Source organism: Dipteris shenzhenensis, chromosome 25, assembly GCF_047967505.1.
Source record: "Dipteris shenzhenensis isolate YYH24624 ecotype China chromosome 25, Dip_SZ_1.0, whole genome shotgun sequence".
In the NCBI taxonomy this organism is placed as follows: Eukaryota; Viridiplantae; Streptophyta; class Polypodiopsida; order Gleicheniales; family Dipteridaceae; genus Dipteris; species Dipteris shenzhenensis.
This window is the reverse complement of record NC_141620.1, coordinates 40,344,158-40,362,552: the sequence shown is the minus strand read 5'-3', so window position 1 is coordinate 40,362,552 and position 18,395 is coordinate 40,344,158. Positions and strand designations below refer to the sequence as shown.

The window sequence follows — 18,395 nt, the reverse complement described above, 5'->3', positions numbered from 1 at the left end:
ACGTAAGGACCTTGTACCACGCAAGAATTTTCATTTACAGCAAACTAAGGTCAAACTATCATCTCAATAGCAGAGCAGCCGCCAGGATTTTTCATCGAAAATATAATGCAAACCATCCAAGTAATGAATGTAAATGAGATCTAGTGTGAAAGAGACTTACCACAACAAGTCCTGGTGATACATGCTTTCAAAGTTATCAATTGCAAAAATCATTTGCAAAAATAGCTATTGATTTCAAGGAAAAATTTGCGAAGCAAATCACCCTTGCTATTGGGAAGATCACACAACACTATGCATAAAAACAATGAGGAAAGATTGCGGAGTACATTTGCAATGTACACATCTCAAATTCTGTTATACAAACTTCACCAACTCCCAATCTTATGTCTCAAGGTCACCAAATTCTGAGTTCGAAAGTTGGTAGTCCCATTTGCGAAGCCATTTGAAATGAGTTCCAGTGCCCATCAAGCTACACCCATGCAACCAATAACATTGTTCATCTAAGAAAGCACCAGCAATCTTGGAATATTGCACCATGTTTTTCGTGTTCAATAGGCACAAGGGCATAGCAATCTAGCATGTTCCTCGAGGCAAGGAATTTGCCTCAAGTCTTCTGCAGTTTTAATATACCACCACTCAAATGACAGGCAAATTCACAGCAGACAGCACCTGTTTCATACACGAAACACGTGAAGCGCTCCAGTTGACATCAAAACTCTCCTTGCGAGGGAAACTCAATTCGCACAGAAAGAGTATGTGAGTGGCAGACTCCAGCACAGTTCCTTCAAACAGGACCCTTCATCACTGGGAAGAAAACTACAGGAGCCTACCTCTTATCTTCTTATCATTCAACCGCTGCAAAAACAATTTGCTTGCTTCATATGTGGACCAGCAGATTGCTGCTGCTGGTGTATGAAAGAGAACTCTTGGCTTCAAACCCCTCCAAAGAGCTTTTGGACCTTCTTTTTCAGCAATTGTCTTCACCACATCAAGTATTGAGCTGCTACTAAACCGTTCTGCACCATTGACTCCCTGCAGCCAGCAAACAACTTCAACGTTACAGCCAACGTCAAGCAAATCATAGAGAATTAGGCCTAAAATGATTGAATGTTAATCAAGTGTACAAGAAAAAAAGAACCAAACTCCAGCCTAAAATGTAGTCGTCCCACACACCACAATCTAATGCACTGCGCATGTAAAGATAGGTCATCCATAAGGTATACTGACAAATGCATAGCACAAATACACCACCTAGCAAGGAACACCGACCAAGGTGCAATTCCCATATGAGTGATGATCTAAAAACCTCCATCTCCTGGATGGATGGCCTCAAAGCATATGACACTTCCGAGTTCAGGTACGTCCTGAGCAGCCTCCAAGGCAATCGATAGGGAGAAAATCAGCGATAGCTCTCCCATGGGAATGACGGTTGTTTGGCTTATTGCAGGTTTAGAGAGTCCAATATCACATGTTCTGCTACCAGCAAACCATCTCCCATCAATCCCTCAAAATGAATTCAGTTTAAACTGTCTATTTTCATCATTGCTCCTGCATCAATCTCCATAGTAAAGCACCGACTCCTTGTTGTAATATTGCATCGTGACCCTCGAGATGCGATGAATTGAAATGCTTTATCTCATGACATTGAATATCCTAAATTGTTTCCTGATTTTGCAGGATACCCCCCCCCAGTCCCACACCTATCCCATATAACTGTCACGTAATGATATGTTTATCGGTGAGATGCATGGACGTAAGAAGAATCCTCATTCTCCCTCTTCTGAACCTCTTACAAGGAACAGCTGAATTAGCAAATATGTTCAGGGTTTGAACTTGCAGTCTCATCATTCGAAGGATACCCTAACTGAGTCGTGGTATTCTGCATTGCTGAGTAAAAGCCTGCAGTGTTCAAGGCATTGTGCACATCGTTCTGATAGATCATATTTTCTTCTTAGTCTTACCATTGCTGGATCATCTTGCCTCATCGTCTTGTTAGTTGAGGACGAAGCCTATTTGGGCCTTGGATTTACTAGAACATGGTCATTATCCACTCCATGGATCTCACAACAGACTAGAAGGAAGGAGGATTGGAACCTGCTGTTGGGGATGGGAGACCAAAGTCCATGTCGGTGGACATACATGATTTCACTACAATCATTTACTTACCTGAAGAATCACTGAGCAGCTGTAGTGGTTGATGTGCCGGCACCTCCTAGCCTCCTCCTGAAATGTGGAAAGATGACTGAAACAGGCCAGCATGCAACACCCCAGGGCTTCACCTAAAGGACTGCAACAAATCCCTACTACCTTTTGGATACTTTGAAATTGTTTGACTATCCTGTAGTTCCGGGCTTACAAATGCTTCTGCGAATGCAGTGCCATAAATTCCAATAGCATAGCAAGTTTGGTGGAACATTTTTTGGTGAGAACTTTGTTTGAAATGAGGCTAAGCAGAGCAAACATCTAGCACAGTTCTCGGGATGCTTACAGAACATCAGCTTCATATAAATGCTACAAAGAGTGAGTGAGTTCCGAGTCCGGATGATGTGATTTTGAAACATTGTGTCCTGTGACATGATCAAAACGGACCCAAACAAACTGATAGTCATTTCAAAATACTCAAAGATAGCAAACGAGTGAAATGCTTCTGGGAACTTGTCAGGTCTGGTCTAGCACATAAGGGCATGCCATCGTCTATGAACGGAGTAGACTCAAAGACTCAAAGCCAAGTTATGATATTTACGAGGCTGTAATTGCCTTGAAATTATTTGCTACGATCACACAGACACTACAATCGCATCACCCTCCACCCAATTTTAATTAGAATTTATTTCATTTCAGTCTCTCCCCAACGAGCATCTAAATCTAAATCTAGCTGATAGGGCAACGCACCATTTAAGATAGAAAGAATTATCACAATACCAGCAGGCCGCAACTTGGACGAAAACTTCACAAGGTGAAATTTGCATGTCCGCTAATATGGCAAAAGCATATACCTAGATGAATCCAGGAACATTCCCAAACTCATCCTCTAAAAACACAACATAGTGCAGTTTCAATCTCATGATAGTCACTCACAAGGTAGAAAACCATAAACTCCATCATGCATAGCAGGGACTAGCTACTATGACATCCCCACTCACGTCATCAGCGCCCAACAGTGGGTGTAGACCATAGTATAAAAATATTCCCTCACACATACAAATCCACACACCCACACATACTTGAGCATCCATTTATACAAAGTCTTCGTACTGAGTTTCTGTCGGCACTCCGGAGGTGAAGAGCAGACTCAGCCATGATGAAGGCTAGCACTAAAGGAGAAGGCTAATCAAAAGGTAGTCCAAAATCTCTTCATTCAAGCTACAACTGCTTGTGATGTTTTCATTTTAGTCTCTCCCCAACGAGCATCTAAATCTAAATCTAGTTGATAGGGCAACGCACCATTTAAGATAGAAAGAATTATCACAATACCAGCAGGCCGCAACTTGGACGAAAACTTCACAAGGTGAAATTTGCATGTCCGCTAATACGGCAGAAGCATATACCTAGATGAATCCAGGAACATTCCCAAACTCATCCTCTAAAAACACAACATAGTGCAGTTTCAATCTCATGATAGTCACTCACAAGGTTGAAAACCATAAACTCCATCATGTCTAGTAGGGACTAGCTACTATGACATCCCCACTGACGTCATCAGCGCCCAACAATGGGTGTAGACCATAGTATAAAAATATGCTCTCACACATACAAATCCACACCCCCACACATACTTGAGAATCCATTTATACAAAGTCTTCGTACTGAGTTTCTGTCGGCACTCCGGAGGTGAAGGGCAGACTCAGCCAGCCTGCAAGTAACAACCAACCTGCAAGAGGAAAGAAAAGAACAGCCAGCCTACACAAATGGAACTAAGGAGCAACCAGCCTACAAGAGGGAGCAAGGACCAGTTGGCCTGCAAGAGAAAGATGGAGCAGCCTTGTGGCAATCTAGGAGCAGTGGAGATAGCTTCGAGAACCCATGGACCAGCTTCAGAGAAGTGTGGCAGCCTTGAACCAAGCCTCAGTGGGGCAGCCTAGGAGCAGCCCTAGAGCTTTGTAAAGTTCCAAAATATTGTGATTTTGGAAATAAAATTCTTCAAATTTGTCCACCAGAGCAGTCTCCTGCTCGTATAACACACCATTGATGATGGGTGTTGCATAAAATCTTTTTTTTTTGAGGCGTGACACTTCAACCAAAGGGTGGGCTCGGTGAGCCCAACTGGTTCAGTCAAGACTCATTACACTGCTTACGAGTAGGCTGGAGCTTCAGCTTAATGAAGAAAGTTCAAAGTCTTACTTGTGTTGGAGAATGAGGGGTGACACCACGTCATGACCATAGTAGGTGCAACAAGTAAAACCTCCAAATTTTGCTCAAAACGAGCAATCCTAAACATACTTTTACACACACACTCACACACACACACACACACACACACACACACACATATATAATCAACATAGCCATTTTATCATCATCACTTGGTTCACATTTTTAACTACTCCAAGTAATCACTTAACTCGTCACTGCCATTCATTTTCAGATCATAGATTTTAGCTTCAGAAAGACCTTTGAGTAAGTGACACGATTACCAAACAGGGTTTCTAGCCTGTCCCAGATCTCCTAGGATGTATACCTTTGTAAGACTAGAATATATCCAATCATACAAATTTAGACTAGGCTCTCTAGCCTGTCTCCAGATCCCCTTTAGATGAAACCAGGACCATGCCCAAACTCATCTTCTAAAAACACAACACAGTGCAGTTTCAATCCCATGATAGTCACTAAGGTTGACAACCATAGACTCCATCATGCATAGAAGGGACTAGCTCGTCTCAGATCTCCTTGGATGTAGACTAAGAGTTAATGTGGCAAACCAATGAATCTGATAGGCTCAGCCCGATAAGAGAAATAGCCCTTTGAATCCTTTGCTTCTTTATTTTTTGCAGCCACAACAGAGTGAAAGAAGCTACGAAACGACGCTTCTATGCAGGCAATTGTTGTTGTTGTAAAGTCTAGATACTGCCACATGTCTGATGACAAATCCTTGAGGGATGGATAGACTGAATCATGAGGGAAGCAGTAAATCGTTGAGCAGAAAATGGGCATGGGCAGAGATTCCTCAAAACTCGTTCTTGTAGGTGTAGATTGATGGCTTGAGAAGACTTTCAATAATGGATAAAAGAATCGCAGAGCAGAAGTGGCAACAGAGACGGATGGCAGATCTGAAGCAAATGTTGTTGATTTCCTGAAGGGCTGAAAAGAGACATGTGCTTCAACTTGTGGGGAGGAGAGGCCGGCTATTGTTGATCACAGTCATAGATTGACGTTTCTGAATGGAATTCAGTCACGATGAACAGCATGAGCAGGGCACGTCATAAACAGGTCATTGACTGTAGTAGCAGGAGATGCAAACCAAACAAAAATGCAAATATGAATCAGCAGGTCACGTCAAAGTAATGATTTGGAATAGGTGCAGACTTGCACTAAGGCAGAATCAATGAGACAAAGGTGCAGGAGAAGCCAACATGGCCGGTTCTTTTCTCTGGAAAAGAAAAAAGAAGTCAACACGACATGCGCCGGACTTTGTTGAAGCCCACAGGTTAATTGAAAGCTATGCAGAGTGAAGGTGGACTGTTGTGCCTGCGGAGCTGAAGCAGGTCGCCTGTTCCTCCAGAAGAGAATAATGCTGAAAAGCAGGCTCGATGAAGAAAAGCAGCAAGTTGAACACTGCTCCGATACCATGTTGAAAGCAATTAAGGCTACATGGTAGACATTGCAGAGAGAAATGAAGTGAAAGGTAGGATGATGAAGGGAGCAAGACTCAGGCTACTGAATGGATTATGATTGACATTGATTGCAAGTACATAGCCTCATTTTATAGGCTCAAGAACCTTATCTTCTCCACACGAGATACATTATTGATGATGTCATAGGATGACATCATAGAAGATATCAATCACATATACATCACTGATGATGGCAATCACACAAAACCACTTACTAATCTAACCCATTCACACTAGCACTCATAGAACACTGTTCACACTGGCAACTCTGACTTATGCAACAAACCTCTCACTTTCAGAAAGGACGAGCATGGAGTAAATATATATAGATGAATTCCGGAACATGCCCAAACTCATCCTCTAAAGACAACACGGTGCAATTTCAATCCCATGACAGTCACAAGGTTCAAAACCATGAACTCCATCACATAGCAGGGACTCGCTACTATAGCATCCACCAACGTCATCAGCACCCATGATGGGTGTAGACCATAGTAAGACAAATGCTCTCACACATACAAATCCACACACCCAAACATACTGGAGCATCCATCTATACAAAGGTCTTCATACTGAGTTTTGTCAGCACTCCGGAGGTGAAGGGAAGACTCAGCTGTGACAAAGGCTAGCACTGAAGGAGAAGGCTACAACTGCTTGTGAAGACTAAATGGTTTCATGTTGTCTCACCCAAACGAGCAGTCTAAGCGAAAAATGCGTAGACAATCTAGATAGGGTGAGCATGGAGTACATGCCTGGACTCCAAGTCAAGGAGATCTTCACAAGCAATGAAGCCTTGTAATCCATAGATGACGAAGAATGAGGTACTTCAGATATTTTATGATCCTATGCTTTTGATCCTTACTCCTATAACTCCATGTCACAACTGCAGATCTGAGTCATTTATTCTTCAAGCCTCTTGCCTGCAATCTAGTCTAAGGTAGACTAAATCATCTATCCTAAGTTGCACCATATACCTAGGATTCCCAGTTCAAGGATAGGGCACCTTTGAGATCTGGGTCCGCTTTACTTCCCCTTCTATATTTTCAGGGACCTTTCTAGACATAGAAGGCAAATTATGTCAGTGGCAAGGCAAAATTCCATACACAGAATTTTTCCCCTTGTCAAACTGTTGGGCAGTCTCAGCTGGTGCTACAGTCTAATAGCAATACCTTGTCCTGAGTGTGTGACGAGGATGACACATCCAATCATGCATAAACCAACCTCAAAAGCATGGTTATGTTGTCAAAGTGAGGGGTCAAGGAGGATCAAAGTACCACAAGAGAGACATAGGGTAGCAAACACTCAATCTATTGTAATGTGTACTCAACAATACATGATAGGCTTCTTATATAGAGAGAGCCTTTAGAATAGTCAAACCATGTGGGATCCTCTCATCCACATCTCTCCTTGTGGATATCCTCAATCCACATCTCCACATCATGTAGTCCACATCTTAGGGTGGCTACTTTAATTCTTTCCTATACCATACCTTAGCCCTTTAATCTATGTGCTCATGGCACCACAACTCTCAACATATGTATCTCAACAAAGTCGGGGACTGCAGGTCTCTAATTCTTGTTCTGAACTCCACTGCTGATCCTGTTGGTGCCTGCACCAAATTAGTAGAATCAGGGTGTTAAGGGGATGAGTATTTTCCGAGCGAAATCTTCCGAGCGTCCGAGCGAAGGAAAAAAAAAGCTTCCAACTATGCAAAAATATGACAAAAATGGATCAGAAGAAAACATAGTTTCACTTAGAAATATGAAAAGTATTATAGGAATGCCTATTTTATACACGAATATTTATGTGAATCTTTGGGAATGGTGAGAACATAATGGGATGGCTTTTGAAGAAACCCACATGTAGAGTAGACTTCTCTATGAAAATTCCCTTATGATCCTTCTTACAACTTTTTACTTAATAGGGGGTGACATTGAAAAACCTCTCTCACCCTATCTTCATGAAAGGGTTTCTCCAAAGAAAACTCATTGAAGCAAGCCATCAAAGTAGTTTCGCCAGCGAAACCCCTTTGAACAAGGTCTTTCAAGGTAGTTTCACTGGCGAAACTACCTTGGACAGCACTTTTAAAAGTGACATAACTTTCACATCCAATGTCCAAATATAGTCATTCAGCCACTCAAATTGATCGGAAAACCCCATTTGAGCACATCTATGGGGTTATATTTTGAAAAACCTTGCATATATAGTATTAAATATGCATATATAGTATTAAATATTACATGTATTTTATGAGAGTGATATATAAGCCCAAGTTAATACTTATTTACAGTAATTTAAACTTCTGTAGAAACATGTCCATAAATATATTGTTATTAATACTATAAAAACACTCGAAAGATATTGCCATATGATATAAATGTGTTTAATAAGTAATTATTTATGTATAATATTATTATGTTGAGAGTGATTATGAGGGACGTTTCTTAAATGAATTATTTTTCAATACTTTTTTAAGGTAATAACAAGGGTACAAAGGGATGTCTATGAATAAGAAGATTTATGTTATGTAAAAATGAATGAGTAACTAGTTTGTATATTTTTATGATAAAGGGATCTAGTTCTAATGAAAATAAAAGTGTAAAAACCATGTTTCCTAAAGAAATACTATTTTTAAAATCTCTTGAAAAACACGCTCGTATAAACTTGCTCATAGGTTTTTGCTCGTAAAATTGACACATCCAGGTGTTAACACACAGGCTGCCCAGCAGTAGGGGCATGGGAAGAGGTGCCCCACATTGTGCAAAGCAGGGTGGACAAAATCTTGGGCAGCCGAACTCCCCCATCCATCGCTGCCCACATCTTGAACCGTGGACCCCAGAGCAAAAGATACAAGTTCAACCAATAGGCTGCATGACCTCAAGCAGATGGGCAGGCATGAGGGAGGCGTGTAACCACCCTCAAACATATCATGCATTGCACTGCAAGCAACTACTACGACTGATTCAGACTAGAGAACAGTTCTATGATGTGCTGGCATATAACTCATTGGTTCCACCAACCCTCATGATTTATCTGCACCTAATTTGCCTAAGGTTGACTACGTGGCTTCCTACAAGCAAGCCTTCGGGCAACTCTCAATAATTTCATGCTATCATCCCTTGTAAGACTGGAAGAGAACCAAGCTCCACAATATGCATGTCAGTACACACCTCTTCTTTTAGTGACAAAAGCCAGAGGAGGTTGTTCCCATTTCCCTCAATCATGGCATTGTCATTTCCAAAAAACCAGAGAGTCAAATGCTTAACCTATTCAATCGGTGCAGTGACCCACTTAATAAATGTCAACTTGCCATATGTCAAATCAAGGAGTGTCCCACATGGCACTGGTAAGGCATCCCCAGTCACCTTATCAGTACTAACAAAAAGTAGACAGTCAGCAAAGCTACTGAAAATGCACAAAAATCCTTTGTTCACTTAACAGCCATGCCATGAAGCGTTTCATGAATGAAGCAAAATTGTGTGACTGCTTAAACCGCAAAAGAGAAAAGTATATTCTATCATCGACCTAGCCTTAAAAGTATTAAACTCAAGGCTCAACTGATAATCGTACTTTTCTATTCTACAGGTTTACCATAATAGCATTCCTGCAATTATTACCAACTACCAAAAAGAATATAATAGTTCTTATCCACCTTAACCAGTAACCTTATCTTTTATGACTTCAGGATAGTCAAATAATAATGAAAAATCTATGTGCCATGGCTTGTGATAGTAGTATCCTCGAGTAATTACCAAGACAACTCCATAAAGAATACAGTGCTGGAAAGAATAGTTTATAAGTACACAAATGTGCAAACTTGAACTTTGGAAAAGATGATTCATACATGGTACGCTATCCCATTATACATCGTTCCTAGCATAATCCTGGTATGCTATGTTGAGATTGACATCTCCAGGCCTCCACCGGGCGCACACCAGCTCCCACACAACAGGGCCGAAGCAAGGGGGCAGGGGGTAGACCAGGCCGACCAGCCCCTGGCCGACCAGCTGGTCGGCCCAGTTGGCTGACCGACCAGCTGGTCGGTCTAGGCCAACGAGACCGACCCTCTACCCTGGCCTTCCCTATATGAGGGCCCTCCCCCTCCTCATTTCACTCACCCATTCCAGCAGCTCCTCAGGGCTCCAGTTATTGCCTGCTCCTGGCCGTCCCTACCTGAGCCCCTTAGCTGCCCTGTTGGCTGCCCACGCTCCCTCTGCAGATCCCTCATTCTTTCCCAGGCTCCTGCCTCCTCGCTCCAGGCTCCTCCAGTCTCCTTGTTCCCAGGCTCCTGCCTCTTCGCTCCAGGCTCCTCCAGCCTCCTCGTTCCCAGGCTCCTGCCTCCTCGCTTCAGGCTCCTCTAGCCTCCTCGTTCCCAGGCTCCTGCCTCCTCGCTCCAGGCTCCTCCAGCCTCCGTGCTCTCAGGCTCCAGCCTCCTTGTGCCCCTATCCTCTGCTCCAGTTCAGCCCCTTGTGCAGCTCCTGTTTCTCATCCTGTTCAGCACTCCTTGTATTACAGTTGCTGCCCTGGTTTATGGGCTGAGTTACAGCAGATCTGTTTGTGGCACATCTTGTTGTCTCTAGTGTTCTCTGTGTGATTCTGTAGCTGCAGTTTGCTTACATCTTCCGCTGCCACTTTTAACATGGTATCAGAGCACCAGAATACTCTTTGATCTTGGAGCTCCTGTATTGATGAAGTTGAAGGAGCTTGTCCTCATCGGCAACTCTCTTTCCCGCTGACTACAGAGCTCTCTTCTTCCCCTATATTTTTTTTGCTGCCTTCCTCTTGTCGGCAGCCCCGTTCTAGATTTCGATCTGCTCACCAGCACCTATTCTCCTGGTCGGCTGTTCTCCTCAGCCCTTGGTTGCTGTCCACTCCCTGGTTTCAGTCATGGCTGCTGAAACAAAGGATTCTGCTCCGGATCTTCACGTTCCCCCTATGTCCAGCTTCTTTCAAGAGTCTGACAAGCCTGTACGCATCCCCACTCTTCCTACATTTCCAGATGCTCGGCAGTTAGATGGGACCAACTATTCCCTTTGGAAAATTCAGATGGCATCTGTATTGGAATCTTATGATCTTGCCGAGTTTGTTGATCCCGGGATCCCTCGTCTGTCTCCTGAGGAGAATCCACATGCTTCTCTTATCTGGGACAAATTGAATGCTCGTGTGCGCTCGTTCATCTTTCTCAATTGTCAACCAGGGGTTCTCAAAAATATCAAGCACCTTACTTCTGCACGTGCTATTTGGGAATTCCTTGATGGCATGTACCTTCGCGTCACTCCCATGAAACGTATCTCCTTGGAAGTTCAGCTTCGTCGCCTCAATCCGGCTACTTCCCCTTCCATACGGGACCACATCAATAAAATGCAGAGCATGCATCAGGACATCCTCCATGCAGGCAAGGCTATCTCCTCCGAAGATATGGCTATTACTCTCTTATCTCATGTTATTGCTGACAGTCGATACGCCGCATTCTATTCTTCTCTTATTACTTCTGGCCGCCTCAGCACCATCACTTGGGAGGAACTTGTCCCCATGATGATGGATCAAGAGGAACAGTTCCTTAAATCCTCTGATGGCCCTTCTGAGGCTCTTGTGGCCCACCGTCCCAAACCTCGATCCAAGAATGCTCCGTCCTCTGCCACTAGCCCATCTTCTTCAGATCCCTCCAGTGACCATCCTGCTCCCAAAGGTAATTGCAATCACTGTGGCACTCCTGGCCATTATTGGCGCAATTGTCCCTACCGCAAACACAAACGAGCTGACGCACCCATGGCCGCTGCGGCTGATGCTTCCCTTACCCCCACCCCTGCATTTGTTCACCTTGAGCTCTTGAATTCGGTACCCCTTCCTGCAGTAGTCATTGGCTCTCCATAGTTCCGATGCTCGTGAATGGATCGTTGATAGTGGGGCCTCTCGGCATATGACCCCCTCCTCCTCGCTGCTCCAGGATCTCTCCTCATCCTGGTCGTGTCTGCATCGGCGACAAGCACTCTATTCCTGTTCATTCAGAGGGCTCTCTTGATATTATTCCTGATGGCAAAGGGGGTAAACACTCCTCTCATGTTCTTTATGTTCCGTCTCTCGGCTTTCATCTCCTTTCGGTTCATCAGATTTGTCAAAACAATATGAAGGTCGAGTTTGAAGCGGCCTCTGTTACCATCCGCGATCGTGCTACCGGACAGCCGGTTTGGACCGGCCATTCTACCAATGGTATCTACAAGCTTGTCGCCCTTCCCTCCCTTACAGGCACCTCCCTTGGCGACCTTTGGCACTATCGGTTTGGTCATCTACACATTGATGCTCTCCATCGTGCATTCCGTGACCAGCTTGTCCTCGGCCCTCTTGTATATTGGGCAAACAACATCGCGAGCCGTTCGCCCGTCATGCCTCTGTCGGTTTGGTCTCTGTCCCTCTTGTATATTGGGCAAACAACATCGCGAGCCGTTCGCCCGTCATGCCTCTCGCCGTGCCACCGTTCCGCTTGGTCTTGTTCACCTCGACCTATGTGGCCCTATGCAGGTTATGTCACTGGGGGGAGCCTCGTACTACATGCTCCTTGTTGATGACTTCAGTCGCTATTCTTGGATCTATTTTCTTTCCCACAAGGATCTGGCTTTCAATCGTTTCCAGACCTGGCTGGCCCTGGTCGAGAAAGAATCCAACCACTAGCTCAAAATTCTTCGTGCTGATAAGGGTGATGAGTTCACCTCTCTCGAGTTTGATCGGTTCTTGAGTAGTCATGGTGTCAAACGGGAATTTGCCAACACAGGTACCCCTTCTGATAATGGCGTGGTTGAACGTAAACATCGTACCGGCGTTGAAATGGCTCGGACAATGCTGACTCACAGTCAGCTCCCTCAGTCCCTCTGGGCTGAGGCCATGATGACAGCGATCCATACTCTTAACCGCTCTCCGACATCAGCGGTTCCAGGCATGACCCCTTATCAGGCTTACTATGGTTCTAAGCCCGATGTTTCCCATTTTCGGGTATTTGGCTGTGATGCTTATGTTCATATTCCTAAATCTGATTCTCGTTCTCCTTCCATGGTCTGTCGCCTTCGCAAGGCCCTCTACGGTCTCAAGCAAGCTCCTAGGGCCTGGAATCAGCGTATTGATACCTTCTTCTGTCGCCAAGGGCTTCATCGCTCTCTGGCTGATCCCAATCTTTCTCTCTTTCATGAAGGACAGCTTCATACCTTCATCATTCTTTATGTGGATGATCTGATTCTTACTGGGAGTCATACCAATCATATCCTTGCCATTAAAGTTGCTCTTCAAACTGAATTTGAGATGACGGATATGGGCCTCCTCCATTTTTTCTTGGGTCTCGAGATTTGACAGACCAAGAGGGGGTATTTTGTCTCTCAGCAGCGCTATGTTCACGAGCTCCTCGAAACTTTCCACATGGCTGACTGTCGGCCCATCACTTCTCCCATGGATCCCAACTCTAAACTCTCTGCTTCTGGGTCCACTGCTTATCCTGATGCCTCCCTCTACCGCCAGCTTGTTGGTTCTCTTATCTGGCTACTTAACACTCAACTGGATCTCGGCTTCTCTGTCGGCACCCTCAGTACCTTTATGCAAACCCCTTCGCTTTCTCATTGGCAGGCTGCTCGACGTCTCCTGCGCTATCTTCAGGGGACCTCTACTTTCGGGCTCCTATATACTGCCGGTGGCTCCTCTCCTTCCCCGCTCACTCTCCGAGGTTGGAGTGACTCTGATTGGGCTGGCGACCCCGATTCTCGCCGCTCTACCACGGGCTATGTTTTCTCCTTTGGCTCTGCGGCTATCTCCTGGTCCAGTAAACGACAACCCACGGTCGCCCTATCCTCCACCGAGGCTGAGTATCGTGCTATGTGTAGTGCCACCTGTGAAGCTATGTGGCTTCGGCGCCTTCTTCTCGATTGTGATTTTCAGCAACACGCTCCTATCACACTTTTTTGTGACAATCAAAGCTGTATCGCCCTTGCTCGCAATCCGGTTTTCCATGCTCGGACAAAACACATCGAAATTCAGTACCACTACACTCGGGAGAAGGTTCTTGACAGTACCATTTTGCTCCTCTTCAGCACCACTACCGACAACGTCGCCGACATTTTTACCAAACCTGTTTCCTCTCCCCTTCTCCAGCGTCATGCCAGCTCTCTGGGTCTTGTGCCACACCCTGGAGCTGAGAGGGGGTGTTGAGATTGACATCTCCAGGCCTCCACAGGGCGCACACCAGCTCCCACGCAACAGGGCCGAAGCAGGGGGACAGAGGGGGTAGACCAGGCCGACCAGCGACCAGCTGGTCGGCCCAGTTGGCTGACCGACCAACTGGTCGGTCTAGGCCAACTAGACCGACCCTCTACCCTGGCCTTCTCTATATAAGGGCCCTCCCCCTCCTCATTTCACTCACCCACTCCAGCAGCTCCTCAGGGCTCCAGTTATTGCCTGCTCCTGGCCGTCCCTACCTGAGCCCCTTAGCTGCCCTGTTGGCTGCCCACGCTCCCTCTGCAGATCCCTCATTCTTTCCCAGGCTCCTGCCTCCTCGCTCCAGTCTCCTTGTTCCCAGGCTCCTGCCTCTTCGCTCCAGGCTCCTCCAACCTCCTCGTTCCCAGGCTCCTGCCTCCTTGCTTCAGGCTCCTCTAGCCTCCTCGTTCCCAGGCTCCTGCCTCCTCGCTCCAAGCTCCTCCAGCCTCCGTGCTCTCAGGCTCCAGCCTCCTTGTGCCCCTATCCTCTGCTCCAGTTCAGCCCCTTGTGCAGCTCCTGTTTCTCATCCTGTTCAGGACTCCTTGTATTACAGTTGCTGCCCTGGTTTATGGGCTGAGTTACAGCAGATCTGTTTGTGGCACATCTTGTTGTCTCTAGTGTTCTCTGTGTGATTCTGTAGCTGCAGTTTGCTTACATCTTCCGCTGCCACTTTTAACATGCTAACCAGCCAAATGCATATGCGGATTCCAAACATGATATACTATCGCACTTTACATCATTAGTAGCATAATACCGGCATGATAACCAGCCAAATGCATATGCAGAATCCCCCACCACCGTGCCAGTCATGCCCTCCGTGATGTTACTCCAGGTTACAACAGATCAGGACAAAGAAAAAAACATTTCCATCAGACAACAACTAAGGTAAGAGAGACATATGCAAGCATTCATGTTCATGGAAGAACTGGAAAATACCTGGCATTGCAGACGTGTCTTCACTACGTCAAGAGGTGTTGTGACTGCACTTGCAATCGCACCTGCTGCTCCGCCGGCAATTAGATGCATAACAAAAGTCTCATCATTTGCCTTCTCAGGCCAAAGACTTTTCAGCAGCTTCTTGGCCGCCTCATAAGTTGAGAAGTGGGCAGCTGTATACGGGGCATTCATGATTACTGTTGTCCTATAAGAGGCGTAGAACGCTTTAAACCCCTCTTCCCTCAATATCTTCCGTAGGCAATCTATGACACCCCTGTAATGCTCTCCCGGCAGCTGTAGCCTCTGCTTTACCACATCCATTGGTGTAAGTACTGCGTCACTCGCAACTGTCGCAACAACCCCAGCCGCACCATGTGCCAATGGATGGTGTCCTTCTCGGTTCCCACCAAATTTCTCCTTGCAAGTCTCGTACACAGAAAAGTAAACGGCATGAGCAGGCCCAGCTCCCAACCCCATTGCTCCTATTCCTCGATACAGCCCAACGGGACCCTCGTTTTTCATAATCGAGACAAAAGTCCTACCCACGGAAGAATGAGCAGACCCACCTGCTTCAGCCATCATCTGCATCCGAGTTTTCAAGGTATCGACAGGAAACATGGCCATATGTTCAACCATTCCTGCTATCGACCCCGCTATCATATATTGAACAAAACTCAACCCATCGTGCGCGCGCTCTCTGTCGCCTGCCATAACTTTCTCACTGGCAGGGAGGGGGGCGTCTCTATCGTAATAGCTCGGGGGTGTAAGTGCGGCGCTGTGCGTCAGCAGCGGCCGCTCGCGCAATGCAGCGGCCGTATCGGCCATGCGGCAGGCGAAGCTCTACAAGGCGGGATGCAAGAAAAGGCAAGAAAGGCGACTATAAATGAAGAGAGGGAAAGGGAAGCTATGGAAGGGGAAGGACTCAGGACTGAGGAGGAGGAGGAGGATGAATTAGAGGTCGTTTGTTTTATTTTTTTTTCAGGCTTTCAAGTCAAAGACGTTTCTCTTCAAGCCACAAGACTTCATTCTGCCTCGGCTCAAGATATTTGTGTCTATTGGCTCTGGTTTAGTAACCTAACCCCATTCTGCCTCAACTCAAGGTATTTGTACTACAACTCTAGTACCAACACTAGAAAAGGCTGAAGGTGTCTGTATCAGCACTGGGAAAAATATTTTTTATTGTATTTGTAGTACCAGTGCTCAAGAGAGACGCTTCTCTACTTCTCTATTAGTAGCGGAGCCAACTGCTACCACTATGTGGACACTAGATTATTAGCTCTCCTCCCTTATACCCTTAGGGTGGGCTCAAACCACCTACCCACCCATGAAAGAGGAAATAGAATTGAAGGATGGCCACCGAGTGTGGTGGTTCACACCACCCTATGATCATCATGTTGCTAATTCATGTCACCAACGTGTGATTGGTGGGTGGAAATGGAAAGGGCCAACCATGGCCCATCCCTCCTATTGGGCCAACTAAGACAACAACCCTTCACACCGTCTTTGGAGGATGGCCAAGGGATGGTGTGAACCTCGCATTTACCTAACCCCATTCTGCTTTGTACTTTTGGCAAGGTTTAAGCAAGGAAGGCACTAAGATGTTCGATGGAAGGCAATCGGATACAAACGAACTACACAAGTAGGCAAGGGTCGGCAAGAGGGGGGTCCCCAATAGAAATGAAGAACATTGCTTCTTGGATTTCAATCTGAACATGTACCCCTAACTCTGATAAGGGTCAGATAAACTTTATGTGGGCCTAATTTCGATAACATCCGACTTGATGGAGTGCAATCGGAATCACTCATGTGCCCCAACCTATTTGTGGAAGAACTTTAGGTTGTCATGTGCCTCTAATGTCAATAACATCTAACTTGATGGACTGCAATCGGAACCACTCACATGCCCAACCTATCTGCGGAAGAAGAACAGGATTGTATTCACCATAAGAGGAAGCAACCCAAACACCCATCCCACACTCACCCACACATGGTCCTATTAAGGGGCACATCGCCCTGGACCGCCGATAGGTACATGGTCCACAACTGGGCTCGATCTCATGCACACCACACATGCACCCATTTTGACCACTGAGTACATGCCTCTAGGATTTGAACTCATGACTTGAGCATTGGAAGCCCAATGCCCAAACCACCGAGCCAAAGCTAGTATAGGAGACAAATCATGGTATTTAAAAATTTCCCAAGTCAAAGACAGAGGCTATAGTCAATGTTTATGATTAAGGTGGCCTCATAGAATGCTAAGTCTTAGGAGGCTAAAAGAATGAAAAATAAGTGGAAGCTTGAGAATCCATAGATGTGATTAGGAGGCACTTGGTTGTAAGGCAAACAAGAACAATACAAAACTAGTATGCATATCTCTATAGAATGCGAGATAGACATTCAATAACTAGCATTGAATGCATTTATAATACATAGTGAATACAAACTCACTTCTTAGAGCAAGAGTCAATAGAGTTATAGGGAGATGTTGTAGCCAAAACTTGTGAGTTGAAGGGCTTGGTTGGTTCTTAGTGAGGGACTAGAGCTCTATGGTTCTAACCTCCTCTCTGCATCCAATAGGCATGAGTGACTACAAGAATTAGTGCAACCCCTTTGGATATTCTCACAAAGAGTTACACTTGAATGTATGTCTCTTACTAGAGAACAAGCCAAATTCCTAATCTACACATATACTCTACACATATACTACAATGACATCAAGTATGTCTATAGGCAACAAAAAGCCTCAAAAATTCTAAATGAATAATTAGTGGTAGAAATGGTCTAGAGAGAGAGAAATATTCCACCAGAGAGAGAGAGAGAGAGAGTCAAAACCTTACAATTTGTGAGGTCCTTACAAAAGTGTGGAGACACTCAAATAGTGCAAAGAGTCTTGAGGTCTCCAACGAAAAGTGTAGGGACCATTAGAGTTTCCTCTGTAAGAAGTGGAGAGGCTATTGAGGTCCATAAACTTGTGCATTTTCTCTCCCCTTCCCTCCATTGAGTCCTTTAAACTCAGCTAAATATTATTTTCCTTTAGCACTTCCTGCTCATTGGGTCAGCTTTGCATGCACTTTTCCTAGCTTTGCCTCATGGTCAAGTCTCCCTTCTCTACTGCCTCATGAGCTCTCCATTGCTTTGGCTTTTTAGCCATTTCTCTACTTCTTCCTAGCCTTCTTAAAGCTCTCAAGTTAATGGCACATCTTCCTTGTTGATTGCAACTCACTTTGTGATGGAGACCAATTGATTACTAGAGCTTGTGTTCTCCTTAACACTAGCATAACCTCATTTCAGGTGTAGCACTTTCTCAACCTTTGTAACAATTTTGATGCTACCAACAAACCGGTTCACATTCACATATATTCATTGTACCACTCTTATATTCACTACTCACCA

The 18,395-nt window shown here is 45.3% G+C and overlaps 1 protein-coding gene across 1 annotated transcript; it reads right to left on the bottom strand.

The window, feature by feature from the left end:
* Nucleotides 1-265: 265 nt before the first annotated feature.
* LOC147885884 (uncharacterized) lies at nt 266-15,996 on the bottom strand. The gene is made up of 3 exons (XM_087396388.1): nt 15,000-15,996; nt 831-1,032; nt 266-669 (listed from the first exon to the last, which is right to left on the bottom strand). The coding sequence occupies exons 1-3, from the start codon at nt 15,822-15,824 to the stop codon at nt 605-607; spliced, it is 1,092 nt and encodes a 363-aa protein (XP_087252514.1). The 5' UTR covers nt 15,825-15,996; the 3' UTR covers nt 266-604.
* Between the last annotated feature and the right edge of the window lie 2,399 nt (nt 15,997-18,395).

What these genes read in the sequence shown, in the direction of transcription:
- LOC147885884 (XM_087396388.1), bottom strand. Translation starts at nt 15,824, where the DNA reads ATGGCCGATACGGCCGCTGCATTGCGCGAGCGGCCGCTGCTGACGCAC. An exon ending in AGACACGTCTGCAATGCCAG is followed by an intron (nt 1,033 to 14,999) that starts GTATTTTCCAGT and finishes TGCTGGCTGCAG; the next exon opens with GGAGTCAATGGTGCAGAACG. An exon ending in GAATGATAAGAAGATAAGAG is followed by an intron (nt 670 to 830) that starts GTAGGCTCCTGT and finishes TGTATGAAACAG; the next exon opens with GTGCTGTCTGCTGTGAATTT.